The following is a 24,725-nucleotide window of genomic DNA, read 5'->3' as shown; positions in this document are numbered from 1 at the left end:
ATCAATAACAAGTCATTCATACGTAATCACAAGAAATCACAAATCATTCATAAAAATATAAAAAGAAATCATTCCAGCTTGCCAAAATGACGTAGGTTCAAACTGTAACATAAAACACCAATTAATAATACTAACATAAAACAACTGTGACAAGCCACTTATTCTCCTGTATCCTTCTCGGTGGCTGATAAACCACCCTTTTACACGTCTCCTCTTCGTCCCTCCACCGCTACGGCTTCTCCACTATCTCTGGCTATATGACCTGACTTACAACACTTGTAACATTTCTGGTCCTCGGTGCATTCACGAGAGATGCGTCCATTCTTCCCACATCGGTAGCACTGGTTTGGACCAGCCTTGCATTCTGTAACAACTCGGATTTTCGAATTTATTAAATACCCGACTAGGTTCGACGTTCAGGTTATTTTCATTTCGTTTATTGAGTTTAAATTGATTAATTTTTAATCTATTATTATTAAATTTTTATTATCTATAAATATATCATACTCGTCTTGGCAAATTTTACCCTAACTATAACATTTTACCCATATTTTCTCCAACTTCAAACTCCAAGGACTAAAGTTGTAACTTATATTATAACCCATAACTTGAGATGGATAATCCAACAACCAAACCCGACCCGTAATCATTCTTGTGAACCCGCGATCAATCAATCAATCAATTAACATGCCAAAAACATTTGTAATCAACTTTTGATTTAGGAAATGAATTTCTTACATGATTTGCGGCCTCACCGACAAATTAATTAAGTTAACTACACGCTGTTGACTCGTTTTTCTATTTTTAACCTAACCGACGCTCTTGATAGCCCGTTGATCACGAAATCATTGTTAATATTACAATTAATTACGCGTTTACAACCCTAACATATTGGCCGACCCTAATCCCTCATTCAATTACGTTTAGAATGATTCAGAACTTGGGCCTTAGCTTATTATTCACGCATGGAACCCTAATATCATTTTCTATATAAACGATCTCATAAACACAATTAAATTCACATCAACCTTCCCTCAACCGTCACCAACAATAGCCCTATACTTACTTATATTAACTTTTACGTTTACCTGCTCGTTCATAACCATCTTCGCCGGCTACTGTCGAGTTCGATTAGACCACTTCCAGCCTTTATACGAGGTAACTAAATACCTGTTTAGCATCGCGATCTGATGCAGATCAAAAGCCCTATGGTGTAATCAATTTACATTAACAGATTTGAGCAATTGAATTTGTTAGGATTCTTATTCAAATCTATTATGTTGCTGTTTGTTTATATTGTTTTGGTGTTGGGTTATGTTACATATTGCTGGATGGCCCAGCTGGTAAGGCATATGAATCACGAGGTGGAGGTCAGGGGTTCGACTCTCTGCACCCCGGATTTTTAGGATTTTAATGATATTTTCTTTTTTTAACATTTAATAATCATATTATAAATAATAATAATTAATTAAAATTCTTTTTGTTTGAAAACCGACTTTATGATACTTGTTTTCTCACGTTTTCGTTCGTGTATATACATATATGTTTATATATATGTATATATAATTATAGAAAAACTAATATTTGATATATAAATATATGTAACAAGTAAACTTCATATATAAGTATATTTATATAATTTAAATTGACAAACTAATAATATGTTTTTTTTAAAAGATGTATTTTACTTTTATATTATAACATACTTTATATATTTATATACTTTATAAAACTAACAATATCTTAAAATGTGTTTTACTTTTATTTAAACAAACTAATGATTTTGCATATTATATTTTATCATATTAATTATGATTAAAAAGGGGTATACTATTAACTTAATAATGATTATAATTATTGAGCTTTCATAAACGATCTAGTTCATTAACTTTATCTTCGTATTCTTTTTCCCTATTAGGCCTTATCGTCAACGTGCGTGATCCGGTTTCGTCATTTTTATTGTTATCTATTCACTATTGTTCGTCTATTGAGGTGAATACCACATTCCCCAATTTTACTTGTTTTCCACGTTTTGGGGACGTATGTGTAAATATATTCTCTTATATACTTATACACAAAACTGCAACTTTGTATTATGTGTTAACAACTTATACTTTTCTTGCTTATTTGCCTTGTATGCTTCCGCATTCGGAGAGGTCCAACATAATCTCAGTCTAGTATAATCATACGCCAGTCGTTATAGCTTTGTGCTTCTCGACATCTCAGTTATACTTGCTCATTTGGTTAATTTGTTTTACTCATATGACTTGTTGCAAATACTTATTTTTTTGTTTGAACATTTAAACTGGTGTGTTGCTCACTCAACCTTGTGTTGACAAAACCTTTCTATTTTCAACGCATATGCAGGTTATTGTTTGATATTCAAGCTTGTTTGGAAGAAAAACTTAGGATTGCACGCTAGATAGAATAAACAAGATTATAGACTTTGATATATTTGTATTGTCTTATTTATTTGGAAAATGGATTTTGTATTTGATGTTTTGTTATTTAATTAACTTAATAGATATTGTCACATATTATTGCTTGATAGTAGCCTTTGAAAAGCTGTGAGCAATCAGTTCGCCCCGACATTTTCGCCGTAGGTTGGGGTGTGACACATTCTTCCAAGTGCATTTTCCCGCACACTTTGCATGTTTCCTTGCCTGCAATCTTATGTGTCTTCTTCTTCCCCGCATACTCCAAGACATCTGCAGACTGTTTGGTCCCTTTCCTTCCTTCCTTATCTTCCACTTCCACATCATCCGCCGCCAGGTCATCATAAACCATCTCTTCTAACTCAACGGCAGAGTCAAAGGTAGCAGGTTTGTTAGCCCTGACTAACATGCAGATCATCTGTGGAAGCTCCCTGACGTAGCACTTGATCCGTGTCGCCTCAGTGTTCACCATGTCAGGAACCAGCCTACACATGCGGTTGAATTCAGTGGTGTACTCGCGGTGCGTCATCTTGCCCGCCTTCAGATTCAGAAACTTCATCTCGGCCCTCTCAACCTCGGCATCAGCACAGAACCTTTTCATCACTAACTCCTTCAGGTCATTCCAACTCATCGCCTTAATCTCTTCTTGGGTCTTTCCTTTGTTCCACAGTTTCCAACCAGTACATAGCCTCATCTCCAAATGACTGTAACAACTCGGTTTTTCCAAAATAATATTTTTATTCATTGACCCGACTCGTTTTACGTTCGGGAAATTTTATCGATAAACGTATCGCGTTATTCAAGTTAATATTATTTTATTAATATTGTTTATCATATTTAATTAATATAAATATAACTACTTTGATTTATATGCAAATTCAACCAAACTTAAACTTTTACCCAATTTTGTTTCCACCTTAAACCCTAAGGGACTAAACTGCAATTTTGTTATAACCCATATACCTTAATCGGGTTATCGAGGCCCAAACCCAAACCATTATCCGTTTTTCAAACCCGATTACTAATTTGTTAAGTCTTGGACCCCAATCTTCTCATCTAACATGGTAACTGAATCAAAGACGTATTATAACTTCCATAAACGGCCAATCCGACACTCATAATATGTTAATTTGATCAAATCGAATATGCAGATTGTATACACATAACCGACCCTAACCCTAACTTCGTTATACATACAAACGATTGTAAAAACTCAATTAAACTTGCAAATCCTATCTACACATCATCGCCACCCTAACCCCTATAATTGATTTCATTACCATCGCCGTGATATCGTGTTCTTGACGCTCGTCCAGCCGGCCACAATAATCATTGATATGCCTCTGTTAACGTCAATTAAAGTAATTAAAGTATATGGTCTTGTTCGTTTATGGTCTGTGATCATTAACCCTAACGTTAATCGATTCAACACTTAACGGATTTATGGATTGATTGATCTAGGGCTTATATTTGATATATATCCTTGTAACTGTGGTTAATAAGTTATCAGATCGAGCTTTGAACAACTAAACAGCATAGACCAGTTAGGTTGGATGGTGTTCGTTTACTCTTGAACCGGCCAGGGGCGCGAGTTCGAGCCCCCCTGGACGCCGTTTGCCTTCTTTTTGCTTCTTTATTGTTTAAGGGTTTGTTAAGTGATTGTGCTTAATTTTAGATACCAAAATAAATAACCTTTTTATTAAAACCGACATTTTAACTAATTATTTTCCGAACTTTGGTAAACCATATATATATATATATATATAGGGGTGGGATCTAGAGAGAACTCCTCTAAAAGAGAGAACTAGAGAACTAGTAAAAAATTATTTTTAACTATTTTAAAAAAAATTATTTTGTGATTTTTTTTCTTTCCTCATTCTAATAAGATGATATTGACCCTAAAAAAAAAAACTTGTCGGTGTAGTACTGTAGTGCATATGTGCACTAATGCCTATTGCATATATACAATAGTGTTTTATTGCATATAATACAACACAATTGCATTATCCAATACACACTATTGAATATATGCAAATACGACACTAATAATTGTATGCAAAACACATTATCGCATATATGTAATATAACACTAATACACATATGCACTATATCGATTTTTTTAATTTTTGTATATAATATAACACTATTGCAAATAAACAATACAAACAACTCTATATATGATATTCAACACTATTTCAAATATCAAAATGCACACTATTGCACATATGCATTATAAAAAAGTCGGTGTATTGCATATATGCATTACTCGTTAATTTTTTTTTATTTTTTTTTAATTTTTTTTTAGTTTTATTTTTTTGTTGTGAAGAATAACAACATATAAGAAGGATGAAAGAAAAAAAATTTTAAATTTTTTTTAATTAAATTAAAAATACTTCATTATTAGTTCTTTAGTTTTCTCCATAAAATGGAATTCTCTCATGATCCTCTCCATATATATATATATATATATATATATATATATCGTATAATAGTTGTTAACAATTGCTAAAGTTTTTATAATATAAATATTAATATGGTTTAATATATTAAAAAGGTGTTCATAATAAAGAATTTAAAAAGAGTTTAAATCTAAAATAAAAATATCTAATTATAATCTTGTTAAATTATATAGTGTAAATATTTTGTAAAAGATCATATTATTATTATTATTGTTATTATTATTATTTATTAATCATTTATTATTTTACAATACTAGTATAAAAGAAATATTTATTAATAATAAACATATATTAAACGTTTTTTTAGATTGAGAAAACAAATCTCTTTATATAATTTATAAAACATTTATAAGTATTTATTCAAGCATTTTTAGGTGTTTATTATAAGTAAATCATATTTATTATGATAAAACTTTGATAATAAAATTTATAATTAATCTAAGTAATAAAAAGCTTTTGTAAATATTACACTCGATCATTAAAACCGAACTTCTCTATAGTTTTAGATTCTTTATTCAATCTGTATTTATTCCGTGATTATTTGTTACTTAGGATTCTCGTTGGTATTTTCCCGAAGCGCGTGATTTACGCGAATCATCGTTCCTAGTATTTCTCTTTTCAATTTTGTTCGTCTATCGAGGTGAGTACCACATTCCCTCATTTTACTTCTTTTTCCACGTTTTGGGGACATATGCGTAAATTATATTTCTCATATATACTTATACTCAAAACTGCAACTATTGTCTTATGTGTTAACAACTTATACCTTACTTGTTTATGTGCTTATTTGCTTTGTATGCTTCCGCATTCGGAGATGTCCAACATAATCTCTGTCTAGTATGATCATACGCCAGTCGTTAGCCTGTGTGCTTCTCGACATCTCAGTTATACTTGCTCATTTGGTTAATTCGTTATTCTAATATGACTCGTTGCAGCTACGCATTTTGTTATATATACTATATATACAACTAAACTGGTGTGTTGCTCACTCAACATGTGTTGTTGAAAAAATTATATTTTAAGCGCATATGCAGGTTATCGTAGAAATTTAATGCAGGTTGGTGAAGACTTAGTGGAGAATTTAAGTTAGAAATGATACGATCAATAATTTAATTTGTAATTGTTAATTGTTTAATAAGTTGTATTTTGTACTTGAATTATTTGAAATTATTAAATAGATATTGAAATTTATATTGTGCATGATAATAACCTTGAGAGTTGTGACAATCAGTTCGCGCCCCGACATTTCCGCCGTAGGTTGGGGTGTGACAATGACTGAGTGGCATAACCCACTGCTTGGTCAGGGCGTCACTCGCTAATTCGGATAACCTTGTCCATTGCGGTTATCCATTGAAGAGTAGCGATTGCGTTTCCTAAACCATTTAGCTTTGGCGGATCACAACCTTTGAAGGATTTATAGTTACACCACCTCGGCCTCTCTTCCTGTCGTCAACTTTTACAGATCGAACTTCACTCGAGTCGCCTTTCTCTCTTTCATTATCCTTCTTACCATTCTCCCCTGACCTCTTAGCAGTTCTTGCATGGCTTCTAGTAGACTTTCAGGATTCAAGTTCTTCATGGCAGTGGCTACAGCTTGAGCAATGGCTGCCTGAATGGCAGGGTCAAGTTGATATCCTTCATTGTTGCTCAGGTTTCGTCCAGCTGCACTTCCTTCTTCCCTTGTGTTAGTAGCTGATTCTACAGAAGGTTTTTGGACAATGTGTGGTCTGCCACAACGTCCAGTGCGAACTCCTAGCCCGAGAACGTTCCTATTTCCCGCAATTCGTTTTCTCTAAGGAAAGAAACACAAACCTCATCATTCAAGGAACTATTTAGTACAAGGATAGTAAGGCTAACAGGTAATAACAATGGCCAGCTGTGATTAGCTGATCACGTTACTTTCCGTGTCCTATACACTTCCCTTTATGAATCTATTTGTGCTAAGTTCTACTTTTAAACAGTTAATCAATCAAACAATCGATTAATCCTATCCCTAACATGTAAGCCCCCATTACCGGTGCCTCATATTTGGGCGTTAGATTTACTCATCAACATAGTTCTATTTATCAGAGTTAATAGACACATACGCAGAATATAAAACCTTTCATAAAATATTACATTAATCCATAACTTGTCTCAAAATGAACATGCTTGTCTTTCAAAATATCATAATAATAAACATAAATGTCTCGAGTCTTCCGATGCCAGCCTCTTTTCAATGCCACGTGTTCCCTTCAAGCTAGCCGTTTCATCTTACTCACCTGCGTGCATACTAAAAGTCAGCTACGCTGAGTGAGTTCTAGTTAATCATACCACATACAATTCATTCACACTTATATACTTTCATATATACTTTCATACTTTCATTCATACTTTCATACATACTTTCATACTTTCATTTATACTTTCATACTTACTTATATTCATATCTTACGTTATAAAGAGCATTACGCCCTATATTCCTCGAGTATTATTAGGGCTCGGTACCCTCCTTCCTCGGGTATTATTAGGGCCCGGTTCCCTCTTGCCTCGAATATTAGTAGGGTTCGGTTCCCTAGTTCTCGAATATTAGTAGGGTTCGATTCCCTTCTTCCTCGAGTATTATTAGGGCTTGGTACCCTCTTCGTAACCATACAACCGTACATCATACCTCGAGTATTATTAGGGCACGGTTCCCTCTTCGTTACCATACAACCATACATCATACCTCGAGTATTATTAGGGCCCGGTTCCCTCTTCGTTACCATACATTAACCTTCTTTTATTTATTATATAACAGTCAAACATATAAGCATACATATCATACGTTCATTATACATAACATTTCGGCTTGTCAGTACGTGCAATATCCGAAGATCGTTCACGTACCGACGAGCCGTCATTCATAACTTTCACATAATCACATAAGGCATACACTTATCACTTAGGATAAGTGTATTAACAGTCACATCGAGTATGCACACAGCCCCGAAAACATAACACAGAAATGGGGCTAGAAACTCACCTGGATCCTGTTGCGTTCACCGTTAATTGTTATCCCCTTCTTTAATTGTGCACGACTAACTGTTAAATATGCATTCGTTAATTAATCGTATTATTATTATTATTATTATTATTATTATTATTATTATTATCTAAGTTGGTATTTTATTTAACCAACACATTTTCTACGTTGGGCTTGTTTGTCTAATTAATACGTATGGGCTATCTAGTTAGATTAGGCTACTGATTTCATTAGCTTTTGGGCCTAGTTGGGCCATGCCCACAGACCACAACATTTCCCAAGTGGCCGAGAATCCATGTGTTGACCGAGAACCCTGTTCCTGGCCGAGAACCTATGTTCTTGGCCGAGAACTCATGGCCACCGAAATCGATAATTGACCGAGAACTTCAATTGACCGAAAACTCATGTTGACTGAGTTCTCGCATTGACCGAGAACCCGTATGGAGGCTCAGGTCCGACAACCCTTGTCTGATGCTTTCAGCACAAATTTTTCCTATCTTTAATTCCATTTTGGCCCAATAACGGTTAATCTTCCATAATTAAACTTTTAACCACCTATATCCCATCCTAAACCGTTTTACATTCGTTATCAACCCATCATCAAGACTTAACCCTTTTTTAGCATAAAGCTTGAACCTTTATGGCTAAAACGTTCAAAACTAGATCTAGGGTTTATTTAAACGAGCCGTTCATAACCATGAGTTCATTAAGTCCATTTTAATCTTTAAGTTTGCAACTTTATCACATAATAAGGCCCGATTTACTATCCTATTAAGTTTCATGCAAAACCGACTTCGTTTACTTGTTCTTTTCACAAACCAAACACTACTCGTTTTACCCGAAACGAACCAACTAACCCGTTTACTATCAAGTTCATTACTTTATCAATAATCATGCCCCGATCTATCATCCTACTAACTTTCATGTAAATCCGTTCATGAAAAGTAAGCCTTTTTAACAAAAACGTACATTTGAGGTTTTTGTTTGAAATCACTCGAGAGGCTCAAAACCATTTCAAAAGAACTCCTATTTGAGTGATTCAAGCGGCCACGGAACCGTATTGTCCCTATATACAAACCCATCAGCTCGTCTTCTCCGGAAACCACCTCTACAGTCGCCGGAACAGCTGAACAGTCGCCGGAATCTTCACTTTTGAGCTGCTATGGTTTTGTTGATAAAAACCATACTTCCCGACCTCTGATCGAAGATCTAATCTGTGGGAATCTTCATTTATATACCGTGAACACTCATTTAAAATTTGAGACTGATCCGACGGCTAGATCTCTAGGAATCTTTATGTCTTTGTGGGAGGTTTTTTAAAAAACGGGAATTGGGTTAAGTGTGTGTTTTGATGGCGTAGGCTATGGTGTAGAGATGTATGAAAATGGAAAGGATTAGGGTTTTAAGGGGTATTTATACTCCCTTAAGCCCATGGACCTTAGGCCCGCCTTTAGACCGATATGATGGCTAGATGGCTAGATCTCTGGGAATCAGTTAAATCTTTAGACCGATCCGATGGCTAGATCTCTGGGAATCATTGTGTCTTCGTGGATGGTTTTCTCAAAAACGGGAATTTGGTTAAGTGTGTGTTTTGATGGTGTATGCTATGGTGTAGAGATGTATGAAAATGGAAAGGATTAGGGTTTTAAGGGGTATTTATACTCCCTTAAGCCCATGGACCTTAGGCCCATCTTTCCTTTTCGATCCATAATTAATTACATCTAATTAGCCTGCTTATCCTTCCATCTTTATTATTTTGTTACTTCTCTACTAACTCAAGTAAACTTTTCCACCATAATAATAATAATTAAATAATATATTAAATATTATTCTTAGAGATTTCGGGATGTTACATAACATACACATATCCTTTCTTTAGCAATTAAGCTAACATCATTACACATTATTTACCCACACACTTTACCTTTACTAAGCTTGCTTGAGTGACACATGGCTATCTTGAACTGGCATCTCCTTTCTTTTCTTACTTCGGTCCCATCCTCTGCTCGAGTCTAAGGATGTAGGATGCTTAATTCTCTCGAACTTATGCTCTGATACAAACTTGTAAGGCCCCGTTACCGGTGCCTCACATTTGACATCGGATTTACTCATAAACACAGTTCTTACAAATCAGAGTTTCTCAAAACTTTTACATATTAATTCATAACCATGTCTTAACAAAAATTCTTTTCTTACAAATTAAACATAAATAAGCATAAAAACATCTTGAGTCTTCAGATGCAAGTATCTTATTCTTCTGTCATGTGCCCCGCTCAAGCTAGCTGCCTCATTCTACTCACTTGCGTGCATACTAAAAGTCAGCTACGCTGAGTGAGTTCCAGTTAATCAAGCAACATACCATACAACCATTATATGCAATTATATACGTGTCAGAAGACACGTGGTCCTTTGTCTAATCTATTCACCTTAACGCTTAACCTCTTCGCTGCTCCTTACGTCTTAGCCACTTGTTTACGGAAGCACATAGAGATTCCCCCCCCCCACGCATTCACGTTATGCCACTTAATAATGGAGGCACGTATAGGCTTTCCCTACCACGTACTATCGTCATGCCACTAACACCCTTACTAGACTCCTTTCCACTTCTATCACATTCTATCTCTACTTGTCTACAACACACTTCCTATCAGTTCGTCATTTACATAATAAACAGGTCGCATCATAACATTCACACACACTAATAACCACTTGGAGATCATTCCCCTTGGCTGTAAGCGCAATATCCGAAGATCGTTCTCGCACCGACAAACATTCATTTATAACATTCATACATACGATCACATCAATCATTATATTATACACTTACCACTTAAGGTAAGTGTATTAACGTTCACATTGAGTATGCACACAGCACTGAAAACATAACAAGGAAATGGGGCTAGAAACTCACCTGGATCCTGTTACCTTCGACATTAACGGTTATTCATCTCTTTAACTGGGCTCGGCTAAATGTACATTAATTATGTGTATCAATACTTGTTCTAATCGCATTATTTAGATTTCAGCAAAATTGCTAAGTCTGGTCTATTCTAATGGAGTGTTCCCATCCCATTTGAATACATTGTATTCAAATGCACATTGTATTCAAATACTTATTGTATTCAACTACACATTGTATTCAAATACACATTGTGTTCAAACACACTTTGTATTCAAATGCACATTGTATTCAAATACACATTGTATTCAAATACACATTGTATTCAAACGCACATTGTATTCAAATACCCATTGTATTCGATTGCACATTGTATTCAAATACACATTGTATTCAACTTCACATTGTATTCAAATGCACATTGTATTCAAACACACAATGTATTCAAATACAGATTGTATTCAACTGTACATTGCATTCAAATACACATTGTATTCAAACACACATTGTATTCAAATGCACATTGTATTCAAATACACATTGTATTCAACTACCCATTGTATTCAAGTGCCCATTGTATTCAAATACGCATTGTATTCAAATGCACATTGTATTCAAATATGCATTGTATTCTAACGCACATTGTATTCAAATACCCATTTTATTCAAACACACATTGTATTCAAACACACATTGTATTCAAACACACATTGTATTCAAACACACTTTATTTTCACTATCCTTACGTATTTTAATATTTAAACTCCTATTATGGCTCCATGTCGTCCCTTAAACATTCCCGTACCTTCCTTTGCCTAAGATCTAGTCCGGATGTTCGTAAAGCTCGAACTTTATTGGTCCCGAACCCGTTTAGGCTAGATCTTGGGTTTTTTTAACATGAACCGTATTATACTCATAAGTTGCCAAGTCCATTTTTAACATCAAGTTTGTATTTTTATGATACATCTAAACCCAATTTGCTCTAGGGTTAAGTTTTAGGGCAAACCGTTCATACAAACATAACCTTTAAGGATAAAGAACATACCTTTATGCGTTTTTAGACTACAGTTAGCTTTGATATGCAATAAAAATCTTGTATCTTGCTTGTATAGTCGAGATCTATCAAGATCTAGGCTTGGTTTGGTCTTGGATCCTTGGCCGATTATAGGAGAGAGTTTGTGTGTGTTTTAGAGTGTGTAGGGAGGCTATGTTGTAGAGATGGATGGAAATGGAAATGATTAGGGATTAATGGGTATTTATACTCCCTTAAGCCCATGAACCTAAGGCCCATCATCCATTTTTGATCCATTTTTAATTCCATCTAATTAGCTTACTTAACCCATATTTATTATTTTATTATTTCTCTACTAATTCAAGTAAACTTTCCCACCATAATTAAAAAATATTTTTAATATTATTTTTTTAAAATCTCGAGATGTTACAGATGATATATACAAAACGGTTTTAATTAAAGATTTATTATAATAGAACTAGTATACTTGATTTCTCTAAATAGTTAATTATTGTTTATTTTATTTCAACATAATCTAATATCTATAATTCCTTTTATTAATAAGTTATAATTCATGCAAAACATTTAAGTTAATTAATTAGTAAATTCATCAATTATGTTACTAGAAATAAATAAAACGGTTTAATCATAAATTGTTATTAATATTGTTATTTAATCTTATATTAATAAGTTATAATTATTCATCTACAAATCATTCTTCAACTAATAAATATCAAATGATTTATATAAACTTTAATTCATTTTTGTTAAACTCATTTTAAATAAAAAATCCCCAACTCCCCATTTGCCATAAGTTAATTAACTTTATAATTCCGGAAGCTAGTCCTTGATTTTGTATATTCGCTATGATTTATAGTTTCATGATATTCGATTGCTTCTTTTGTTAACTCGCTTTCGGTTATTATTTCAAGTTGTCTCCAATGTCAAAGGGAAGTTTCTCACACCCCCTTTTTACTCTTTATTACTTTTGGGGGTAGCATATATATCCTAACCAAATTACAATTTCGTTTATTCATTATTTACAAACTACAATTCGTTACATGGATTTGTGGGTTTACTTGTTACTTGCTCAAGACTACTTGCACATGGATTACTTCAATATAGTATGATCATACGCCCCCCCCCCCCTTTGCGCTCAAGACATTTGTTGTTATGAGTGGAAAAGGGCCTCATTATCCGAGTACGTTTGTGCACAATCCCAACTGGAAAGGACCTTACTTGCGCTTATCTAAGTACGCTGGTGCACAATCTCAGCTAGAAAGGACCTTACTTGCTCATTTACACTTGTTCATGGAATTGTATGGTTTTTATGTACTTATATCAAAACTTGTGTGAAGTCACCAACCATTTATTTAGTTGACTTTATTTATAAATATTTATGCTACATGCACATCTATTATAAGATAATACGAGAAGAAGACATTAGTACTTAGGATATTCAAACAAATGCACAAGATACTTTAATATGTGTATTTCTATGTATTTCTTTTACTTCTAAACTTGTGTACTTGTTGTTTAAATCAATTAATGGTAATATTGTCACTTAATAGTGTCACATTTGTTTTGAGCAATCTATACGTCACACTCGGGCGCATTCCGCTTCAGCCGGGGTATTACAATTAGGCATAAGCATTACAAGACTATCCATAACTCAAAAGAACAACAGACTAAAATTGATAGTTGTATATTAATGATATCTGCTAATCATAATATTCCCATTAACACATGTTTGGTTGAGTCTAGTTCTATATTTTTTCCCGAAATCAACAAATAACTAACACGAGTGTCAGTGACAAATTTAAATGTTAAGGTTATTAGAACCATGATAAACTGTCATCTAATTATGCTTTACGATACCTTAAATATTCTGGAGATTAATCAGAATTTAGTATCAATACTTAAGCTACATTATGACACTTATAAGGTTTGCATAGCCAACATAAAGTCACTCTTACCTTAAACTCTCATATTATTTGTTATCAATACTTGGGTTGAAACATTTATAAAATAAAACTAGATGATACTATATACTTTCACAAATTTTGTTATCATGCAAATAAAAATTTAACAAAAGATAAATGAGACCTATGAAAGTCATCCATAAAAACCAAATTTCATGAGAAATAATGACATGGTTGATGAGGGTGACATTTCATATAATCTCATTCTTAGTGATTTTAAATCATGTGTTAGATGCCCTAAACTTTGCTTGGCTTAAGAAATAAGTATGGGTCCACCAGAATTTATATTTCACTTAAATTCGCGAAACTTATTCAAGCAGAATATTTAGGCATAATTCTTTTATCATTTAAATGGCTATTACTTGTATATAATCTGTCTTCTATGGTCCACGCTCTTAAAGAGATCCATTCATATACTTAATACGATTTATTCAAAATATGTCCCTAAGTTTATTATGACATCTGGACGTTAATGAAATCAAATCAATTTTAACATATATATGACATATTCCAACCTCACGTACATCATTAAAAATTCTCATGTATTTTTCCTAGAGATATTAAAGATAAGTGGGAGCCTTAAGTGTTTCAATCATAACTTACAAGATTTGCAAGAGATGAGTGAGTGAAAACTTAATATTATCTCAACTACATCTCTTGTACAAAAAACTGCTCCATCGCAACACTATTACATCAAAATTATATCTTTAGAATTTATTACTACTCTTACAAAAGTTTCATTGTTTCTTATATGTGGGCATACTCCGATTTCTTACTAAAATAATCCTCACAAGAGAAACTACGACGTCTTATATCATTAACTTGTTTCTCTATTAGAATTTATTGGTATTTAAATATTGACCCTATGCATGTGATGTGTTGTAAAACACACTTACTTTTCATATAGTTTTATCATGATTTAAGTACTTTATTAGTTTAATTATTAAGTTTTATGGCTTGTTTATGCTTAATTTTACAAATATGAATGTTTACTTGTAGGTTATGAGATTTGGTGGATAAAAGAGTGAAATTTGAAGACTTTAGGGGCTTATTTGGTCAAGTTTTAAATCTACAAGTCAAGTCTCGACCCAAGCCCACAATTTAGAAGCCCTTCTTGCTTATTATATTAATTAAAAAAAACAAAAAACCCTAACACCCAAAAACACTGGCCGATCGGAAGTTGTACAACAAAAAGAAAAAGAAATCGAGTAAGGTTTTTTGTAAAAGTGGTCAGCTAAGAGTTTTTGTTATTTGTATTTCCTTTAAGGAAACACATTACAATTTTGTGTGGTGCGGATTTAAACCCACGTGAGTGGAAAAAAAAGCAACAATAAACCACAAATTAAAAACCAAAAACACCACATAGAGTCCGATCGGAAGGGCAGCAAGAAGAATATATATATATATATATATATATATATATATATATTTGTTTCTTTTGAAGCTAAGGAAAAAGAAGGACAATAAAGGGTTTTGGGACAACAGCTCGGGGTTGTTTCTTATCATCAAACTCAGCCATAATCGATAGTAAACATTCCATAAACTTTACGTTTTTGTTTATGTTCATAACGCTTACGATTTGGTCTTTAAAGTTGGATTGTTTTGCAATTAAGTTAGAGATTGAGTTGTTATTGATTATCATTGGTTGTTGAATGATTTTAATGATGCTTGTGATGATTAATATGGTGTTTACATTGATGTATACCTGCTGTCCAAAAATCAATGATAGACTAAAGTAGTTAGTTCTACCTAGGTTAGATGATTATTGTTAGGTTTTAGTAAGTAGTTTGGATTGTTGATGATCATGGTTTGTATTGTTAATGTAAAGTTTGTTTTAAAATTGAATTAGGTTGTGTTTAGTGGCTGTGAATTTGTTAATTACACTCATATACCTCTTGCTTTGATTAATTGAATGAGTTTTGATTTATTGTTGCTTGTTAGCACTCTTTACTTAATGTTTAGGGTTTGTTTGCGGGAAGTACAACTGTAGGGTTTAAGTGAGTGTATTAATTGAATATAATCAGCGGGTAGGCACCTTCTTAGAGACCAAGAGGTGATAGGAAGTAAACTCGTCTCATAGCTTTTACTTGTTAGGATTAGGATCGCGCGAGAGCGGGTTCGGTTCTTGTCGGGTTTGGGTTTGTGAGCGATTAGTTGACCAAGTTTAAGTTGAAACAAATTGTTCCTCTATCCTTGGTTGCGTAGTATTCGTCTCCATTAGGGTAGTGTGTCGGTGAGACCGAGAGGAGAGTCGGCATTAGAGCACTTTAACAATTCGTCACCCGGTTTGTTCTTAAAATCAATTAAGGGTAGGTTAGGGTTTGTTAGTGAGACCGAGAGGTAATCTAGCTTCCTGAGTGAACCTTAGTTGTGTCATCCTTAGGAACCGGTGTCGTGAGATTCTACAATCCATTCCCTTATTATATCTTCAATAGGATTCTTACGGGTAGACGTTTTTCCCATTGATAAATCGTATTTTCACAGTTTCGTCTAGTTTTCTTAATTTAAGTTAGGCTAAGTAGTTAATAATTAAAAATTATTTAAAATATATTATTCTTAGGTGAGTTTTATTAGGGTTAAGTATTAGATACATTTTCAAGTGTCCTTGTATTCGACACTCGGACTTCCTTAGTGCTATACTATTAGTGATCGGTACACTTGCCGGTTTTGTGTGGTTTCTTTAGGAATTTCGTTTAATAAATTTAAAGCTTAGTTGTGAGAGAATCATTATACACACATCAAGTTTTTGGCGCCGTTTCCGGGGACACAGTTAGAGGCGTATTGAGAACGGCCCGAGTTAGGATTTACGTACTGTATTTTCGTATATTTAGATTAGATTAGTTATTTTAATTAGTTTAGTTTTAGTTTAATTTTATTTTAAGTATTTTACTCTATTTTTATCTGGTGCCCGTGATCCTTTTCTTTTGAGTGTTCTTTAAAGGAAATACGTCCGGACGACACGTTGGAACGCCATGGTGCAAAGTGTGTGGCAGAGATCATTGGGTACATGATGCTTATGAGAGAAGGAGGATAGAAACCGAGGCAAGAAAGCCTGACTTCGAATCACTTTGGGTACAACCTCCATACCGTTTCGCATATGATCTGATGGGGAACTTCTTAGGGTATAAAGATTCATTGGGAAATATATTAGAGCCCACCCCGGAATTGGAGGCAATAATGGACGATGTACTGCATGCTATTGTGAATGACTCGGTATATGTTCCACCTCCGAGTTAAACGCTTATCGAACCCCTAAGTGAGATTGAGGATTCAAGATTAGGGGATGAGATAGAGGAGGAGCATTTGTCCTCATTGGATGAAGAAGGTGAGGATCCATCCAGCAATGAAACAGAAGCATCACACTTATCTTGTGAGAATGATATGATTCAGGATTTAGAAGGAGACCATCAGAAGTCTGAATTGATTAAAGAGGCGAATGGGGTTGTCTTGGATATTGAGGGTTGTAGTGAAGAGCTTGTGGAGGGTACCTCTATGGAAGTAGATGATATGCAATTTGACCCGGGTGGTGACATTGAAGGAATAAAAAGATTAATTCTTAGAGAGACACCACAGAAGAGGGCACATGTATACTTGGATCAAACGAACTTGAAGGTGAGGATACGACAGACGAAACAACATAAAAAGTTGACACACAGAAAAAATGACATCCTCCTTCATTACACGACTCCTATAAAGTTTGGTCCGGGTAAGTATAAGTCTTGGTGGTCCGACCCGTTTCAGTTTTTCAAAATCTCTTTAAATTTTGCTGGTGAGTTTTTCCTAACTAATAGTAAATGAACAAAACAAAACGGGTCGAGTGGGAAACGGATAAAGGAGAAGCCACCTGATTAAAATTGAGATTTGGGATCAGGCTAAGGACCCGTTAAACTAAGCGCTCTCTAGAGGCAGCCCGAGATTTAGAGTTTTGTTTCTTTTATTTTTGTTATTTAAAAATTTAAAAAAATTCCAAAATTCAAAAAAAAAAAAATCAAAAAAATCAAAAAAACACAAAAATATGTTTATTTCTTATGTTTTTGTTTTTGTTTTGTACGCCGCTACATGCGAGCGAGTTTGACTTTTTACAGGTATTATTATGCGCATGGTAGCTCTGATGGCGTTTTGGAACTGGTTCACTCGAGGTTGCGGCCGCGAATGAAATGCTATACGGTCGTTCGATTCATACACAGCTGATGAAGAATCTGCATCTAAACCAGGGGAGTTACCCGTTCTCTATTTTATTTTCTGTTGTTTTAAGTTTTAATTTTATGCTTTAAGTTTTATTTTTATTTTATTTTATTTCTTTTCCTTGTTCTCATCGAGGACGATTTCGTTCTAAGTGTGGGAATAAGAATTTATTTTACTTAGTTGTAGGAAAAATTAAAAAATTTGAAAAAAAATTATATAGAAAGTTTAAAAAAAATGTCCCTTGAAAATTGTTTTTGTTCTACGTTAAGTAGAAAATGATATTATTACCAATGTGCTAACGAACTCTCGGAAATTTTGAAATATATAATATAATAATAAAAGGGATGGTTTGCATATCTGATTTGAGATGTGTCGGTAGGCCCAACTAGCTTTGATAGTTCTCTTTAGCATGTTTTTATATATAATAATTTAAAAACGGTGAAACCGAATTTCAATGCTTAGGGAGGATTACCATAATCTGAAAACTTTGAGATGGTAAGAATTAAATGCACTCAAAACAGCACACACCACATGTCCATCTTTACGAGCTTAGAAATAGTTATATATTTTAGGGTGATATAAAAGATTGAAAAAAAAAGAAAAAAAAGAAATAAAAAGTATGTTTTGAAAGTTTGTTATGTATTGTATTATCCAAAGTTGTTCAAGACAAACAAAATGCTTCTGAAGAAAGTTATGTATTGTAAAATGCCAAATGAGCATTGTTTAAAGTTAGAAAAAGAGGCCAATGATGCACATACTAGACAGGACTTAGAGTTTACGTGTTACCTTGGGGATGGTGACTCTGAGGATACACTATTGGGGCTCGAAGGTTCTTAGTCAATAAATATGAAATTAGGAATTTATAGGACAAAGTCCAATAATATTTAGGAATAGCTCGTACGACCTCCACATGACCATTCATCCATCCAAATTTCACCGAGTGCATCTAATTAGTACCATCAACGAGTCCTTGGCTTATGGTGATTTGTCGAACCAGTTTGCTTTGACTCTAATTTTTCTAGCTCTCTTTGTATGAGATGGGGTAGGCGTAGCCTTATTTTTTGAACTTAAAATGTTTAATGCAAAAGGGGGGCTTGATTGGCTGGTGGCTGGGTTTAAGTGGACAACAATATCGGCAATCGCGGTCAATATGTCAGGCTGTTTCTTGTGCTTTGAAAATGATAATAATCTGATAGTTTGTTGTTTTCACTTGGTTATGATCCTGTATAGATTACTTTTTCAGGGATGAAAAAGACTTAAGTGTGGGAATGTTTCTAAGTGTTTCTAAGGTTTCTTTCCTAAGTGCTTCTAAGGTCAGTGGGAGCAGTAAAAGTCCTTATAATGACTTGTAAAGTACAAGAGGCAGGGGGAAGAGAGTCATTAAATTTTACTCCAATTACACCTCTTGTACATCATACTGCACCAAATCTTACACACTTAAAATCCTAAAAATGATAGCAACTTAACCAAGAGCTAATCCTTAAAACCAAGACTTTTAAAATTACCCAATAATCAACTTAGGAGGCCAACTAGGCTTTAAAACCATACTGACATTGATGATTATGTAACCTCCCTAACTAAAGTTGAAATAGATGTTGGAAAGTTTAATGATCCTACCCCTTTTAATTAAACCATTAATATCAATTAAATTTCTAAATGGAATAAAACTATTATTAGCAAAATTGACTCCATAAGTCAGAATAACATTTGAGATTTGGTTGAATCACCTAAAAGTGTTCATAACTAAACTAAATCCCAAAAAAAATAAATTAAGACACTAAGAAGGGCGATTGATTTTTAAAGGTTATATTAAAGGAAAAACCAATTATCAAAGAATCTTCTTACATGTATTACAAAAGATTTCTTTAAAGATCATCATTGTTCAAGTAGTTTAAAATAGTTTACCATATATGGGTTAATGCAAAGATCAAAATGTGATGAAATCTTTTTACAATTATTTTCATCAAAAACCAAGTGGATCAATGTACCTACCTTAAAATGAGTGGGAACAACTAAAAACAAACTTGTCCTTATATAGATGACATTCTTCTGACAAGTATATGTTACATAAATCAAAGCATTGTTCACAAACTTTGATATTATAGATCTCAGAGATATTCCTTACACATGTAACAAACAATAGTGCTATAATTTAGAGGATAATAGGAACACATAGATTATTTCCTTATGCTTCATTAAGTAGAAGCCTTATATAAGTTCAATTCAATACTCGTTTAGACATTACTCATATTACAACAAACTAGATATGTCTAGATTAATGCGAAACATCTAAAAAAGTATTAATATATCTTTAAAGAAAACGAAATACTATAATTTAAAAGAAGAAGTGAGAATTCAAACCGGTAGATTACTCTAAACTTTGTCATATTCAGATATAAGAAAATGTAATTTTCGGGATATATTCTTATGTTAGCAGATATATCTATCTCATGGAGGAGTCATAATTAACTGATAACAACAATCTAAGTTATAATGACGTAATGTGTTGATTAATCACAAAGCAATTAGCAATAAATGTTGTTGAAAATTTCTTAGTAGACTCATAAGTTTATTAACTCCATATAAATTATATATTGAGATTTACAGTGATAAAGTCAACTACCATGTTTTCTCAAACGGTAACAGTTCAAGAAATGCTGCATTAAAATTTCGATATGAAATTAATTATTCGTTTATGAACGAATTGAGGAATCTAAATTTTCTTATCGAATGCATTCATGATATGCTTAAGAATCCGATAACTAAAAGTCTCACCCATAAATATTATGAAAGCGCTTATAATGATGACGGGTTATTGATGACTATGCGCAACTGCATATCATACTATGAATGATTAACTATTAAATTTCCTCATCAGTTTTGATTTTGTACGTCTCTTAATATGTTCTGCATGCATAATGACATATAGAAGAACTAATATACAAATCAAACGTTCTGAAGGGCTTACTTGAAAATTTTGATCATAGCTATTTAGGTTTTAAATAAGGACTACAGTATGATTAATGTGGGTCTTAAGCTGATGTTCAATTCAATGACTGTATTTCCTAGCTCCAGTCTAAAGCTAAAATGAGTGTTAACTCCTGATTAGGTTTATCTAATATTCATAATAAATGATTACTCGCCCAAATGGGAGAATGTAAGATTAAATATATAATATATTTATATTTATATACGGCCAGTATAACCATTTATATTATAATAGATCAAAATATTAATTATACCTTATTATATATTAGTTTGGTAATTGTTGATGGGTCATATTACCCTTACTAACTAATAAAGGGTTTCCCCTTGGGTGTATATATAGAGAGATAAATATTAACATTATAACCTAATCACACACACATAACAATTTTGTGTGTCTCGTCTCTCCTAAAACCGGGTTCCTCTCAAGAACTCTAACACCATCTTTAACTATACATCCTAAAAGAGAACTCAACCAAGCTGATAACCATGTCGTCTACATCCTTCTCTGTTACGGTTCCTACTCTCACTGCTGTAACAGATACATTGGTTTAATATGTATCATGTTTTCTATTACTTATATAAAGAACCGATCAACAGATAGCATTGCACATCACCACTAATATGATTGATCTTATGATCTTGCGACTTTTAAGAGCCCCGATATGCTTAGATCGACGCCATTGACAAAATACCACTAATTATATTGAAAAAAATTTGCATGAACAATCGGATTGATGTTGCATGCAAGGTCCTTATAGAGTTGTAGAAATGTCAAAGAAAGTATGCTAACCATATGTGATTGTGGGTCAATTCTGGAATCCATGAGCCAAGATGGTTTAAACCATGTGATTAGTTAAGTAACAATTACACACGGTGAACTTTAATTTAATCAGTAAGTTATACCAAAATACAAATTCATGATACATTTCACTTGCATAGATTGAGATATTGTAAACTTTCTTATAAAGTTAATAATGAGACAATGAGTCATCTATATACTCATTTTAAACCCTTGATTAAACAATGAGATGGCCATATGATCAAGGGATATAGCCACCATGACCACCACCTTCACCGGCACCGCTACCACTTCCGCTACCATATCCACCATCATGCCCTGAAACACCACCGCTGCCACCACCTCCTCCACCAGAACCACCACCTCCTCCACCACCAACACCGCCATGTGACCTTCCTGCACCTCCTCCTGCTCCACCACCACTACCATATCCACTTCCACCAGCTCCTCCAGCACCAGACCCTCCTCCACCACCACCACCATGTCCGCCTCCTCCACCGGCTCCACCCGCACCACCATATCCACCACCACTCCCAGCTCCTTCTCCTTCTCCTCCACCATAACCCCCACCATGGGCTCCACCTCCTCCACCACTTCCACCTCCACCACCTCCTCCGCTACCTCCACCGCCTCCTCCTGCCGCTCCACCGCCATATCCTGATCCACCACCTTCACCAGCTCCACTTCCAGAACCAGCACCTCCATAACCACCTCCACCACCACCACCACTACCACCTCCTCCGCCTCCACCGCCAGCTAAACCACCTTCATAACCACCACGAGTGTTACCCTCTTCAAGCGTGAAGAGAGCTCTAGTAGCTGCACTAATGCCCAAACCTAACATGACCAAGAAAACCAGACTTGGAAGCTTGTGAATAGCCATTTGATCAGATGAAGAAATTAAGTTGTGTGATATTTGCATGGAAATGCATGGTATTTATAGGGTTTCAAAAAGCTCATCTAAGTGGCTAATGTGGTCCAATACACCACTGTTATGATGACAAATTGGGTAAACAATTAGTGGGTTCTTATATGCTGTTTCCCACTCTTGACACTCGATCATTTTATGATTTTAACAATTATCACATTCAAATCAATAGGACTATGTATTCAATTATATTTGGCTTTCAATATTCAAGATTTCTAAACGAGTGATAATTCTAACTCAGTCACATGGGTCTGAGTTGTATTAATTGATAAAACTTAAATGTATAAATTGTAAGATTAATATTATTATTAAGAGTTACTAACACCATTAGTCCTAGTGTTTTACCCAATATATCGTTTGTAGGTGCTAAGATTTAAAAGTAACAATTTGATGCTTGTGTTTTCGATTTTGTAGCATGTTTGAGGTCCAACTGTCCAAGACTAACTTTCTTTTAAGTTTTATGTTAACTTGGGTTGAAATGACCTAAATACCCTTAAGTCATTGATCTCTGATTCAAATCCGAAAGATATTGTAATTATTTGATGAACATAATTACCACATCCTAATTAGGTTTCTCCTTGTGTGTATATAAATGGAGAGCTAATGAGTTAATCACCAACATTAGATTCGTCCTTCTCTCCATCTCCTAAATTTGCAATCCTCCCATACACCCTAAACCCGAACCCGATTAGAGATCTGAATAATGCATGCCTTTTATTAGTTCGTTCACCAGAGTACATGACATATTATAATTATCATTCTATTTCTCTATTATCATGTTAAATTAAAAAACTAACAATAAAAAGATAGCTAAATTTATAAGGTATAACATAGGAAAAATGAATCCAAATGCTTGCAACATTCAAAAATAAGGGCTATGGTCGTCTGTAATGTCAGCACGGAAAATGCCAGTAGGTTATAAAGGTTAAATTAATTATGTGTTAATGAGTTATATTTGATGAAAATAAGGGGGGTGTTTGGGATTCCTTATTAATTTTACCTCCTTAAAATAACTTTTTCAAAAAGTTAATAAGTTACAACATTGTGACTTATTAACTTATTCTCTCACAACATATCCAGTCTTAAACAACTTTTAACTTTTTAAAAAGTTAATAAGTTATAAGTTGAATCCTAACACCCCTAAGTAATGTAAAGTGTTGATGAGCTATATTGGATGACGTATTTACCTAATTGATCTTTAATGGGTTAAAATAATGTGCCATTTGATTATGTTGGATGTTAATAAGTTGCAAATACATCTGTTACAAACAAGCTATTGTTCAAAGTTATAAAACATATAATCGACACAATCAAACACAACTCAGAATATTATTTAAAATACAAACATTGCAACCAAATATGCATGATCAATTTGGTTCTGAACTGAAATATGTTAATTTCAAGACTTAAGATTTAATCGACCATGTATTGCTGAAGATGCAGCCAACTTCACCAATAATATAACAAAAATACGGCAAGAAGTAGAATTCCGGTATGGTATACGTGTTACATATATATAGTTTCAAGAAAACTAATTTCAACAACAACTTGTCTTGATGCAAACTCCTTTAATTAAGCTCGAGTACTTGTTTTGTTTCAAAGTTTTATTATACCGATTATGGGTAGCTTGACTTTATTACATCGATAATCATATGCAAAAATATATTGAGGTATAAGGGTATAACATTATAGCATATTATGAATTTGAAAAGATAAATTATTAGAGAAAGATATATAAACCAACACAAGGTAACATGAGTGGTGTATTAGTAAAGCAAGAATTGACATCCATTTGTAAAATTGTTGGATGGCACCAAATTGTCGGTATGCCTCACATGGAAAAAGAACCAAGTGCATGCAACAAAAAGCATATTTTGATGTAGATCTTCTTTGCACCAATGTATTACTGTATTACATAATCAATATGAGAGATTAGTAGTAATTAATAAAAGAGAGCCGCATATTAAAGCTGCATTGTGTGTCCAATAAATTTGATCATATACGAATCATATTCTAAGATTAATCATTATCTAA

The 24,725-nt window shown here is 33.8% G+C and overlaps 1 protein-coding gene across 1 annotated transcript; it reads right to left on the bottom strand.

Annotated features, from left to right (window-relative positions):
- Positions 1 to 21,847: 21,847 nt before the first annotated feature.
- Positions 21,848 to 22,791, bottom strand: LOC143590361 (uncharacterized). The gene has a single exon (XM_077070863.1). The coding sequence runs from the start codon at positions 22,683 to 22,685 to the stop codon at positions 22,005 to 22,007; it is 681 nt and encodes a 226-aa protein (XP_076926978.1). The 5' UTR covers positions 22,686 to 22,791; the 3' UTR covers positions 21,848 to 22,004.
- Positions 22,792 to 24,725: the final 1,934 nt, after the last annotated feature.

This window comes from Bidens hawaiensis, unplaced genomic scaffold, assembly GCF_021521415.1.
Source record: "Bidens hawaiensis isolate Kalapana, Puna unplaced genomic scaffold, B.hawaiensis_p1.1 tig00038499_1, whole genome shotgun sequence".
NCBI lineage: Eukaryota > Viridiplantae > Streptophyta > Magnoliopsida > Asterales > Asteraceae > Bidens > Bidens hawaiensis.
Note: the sequence above shows the minus strand (reverse complement) of the source record. Positions and strands in the feature narration are given on the sequence as shown.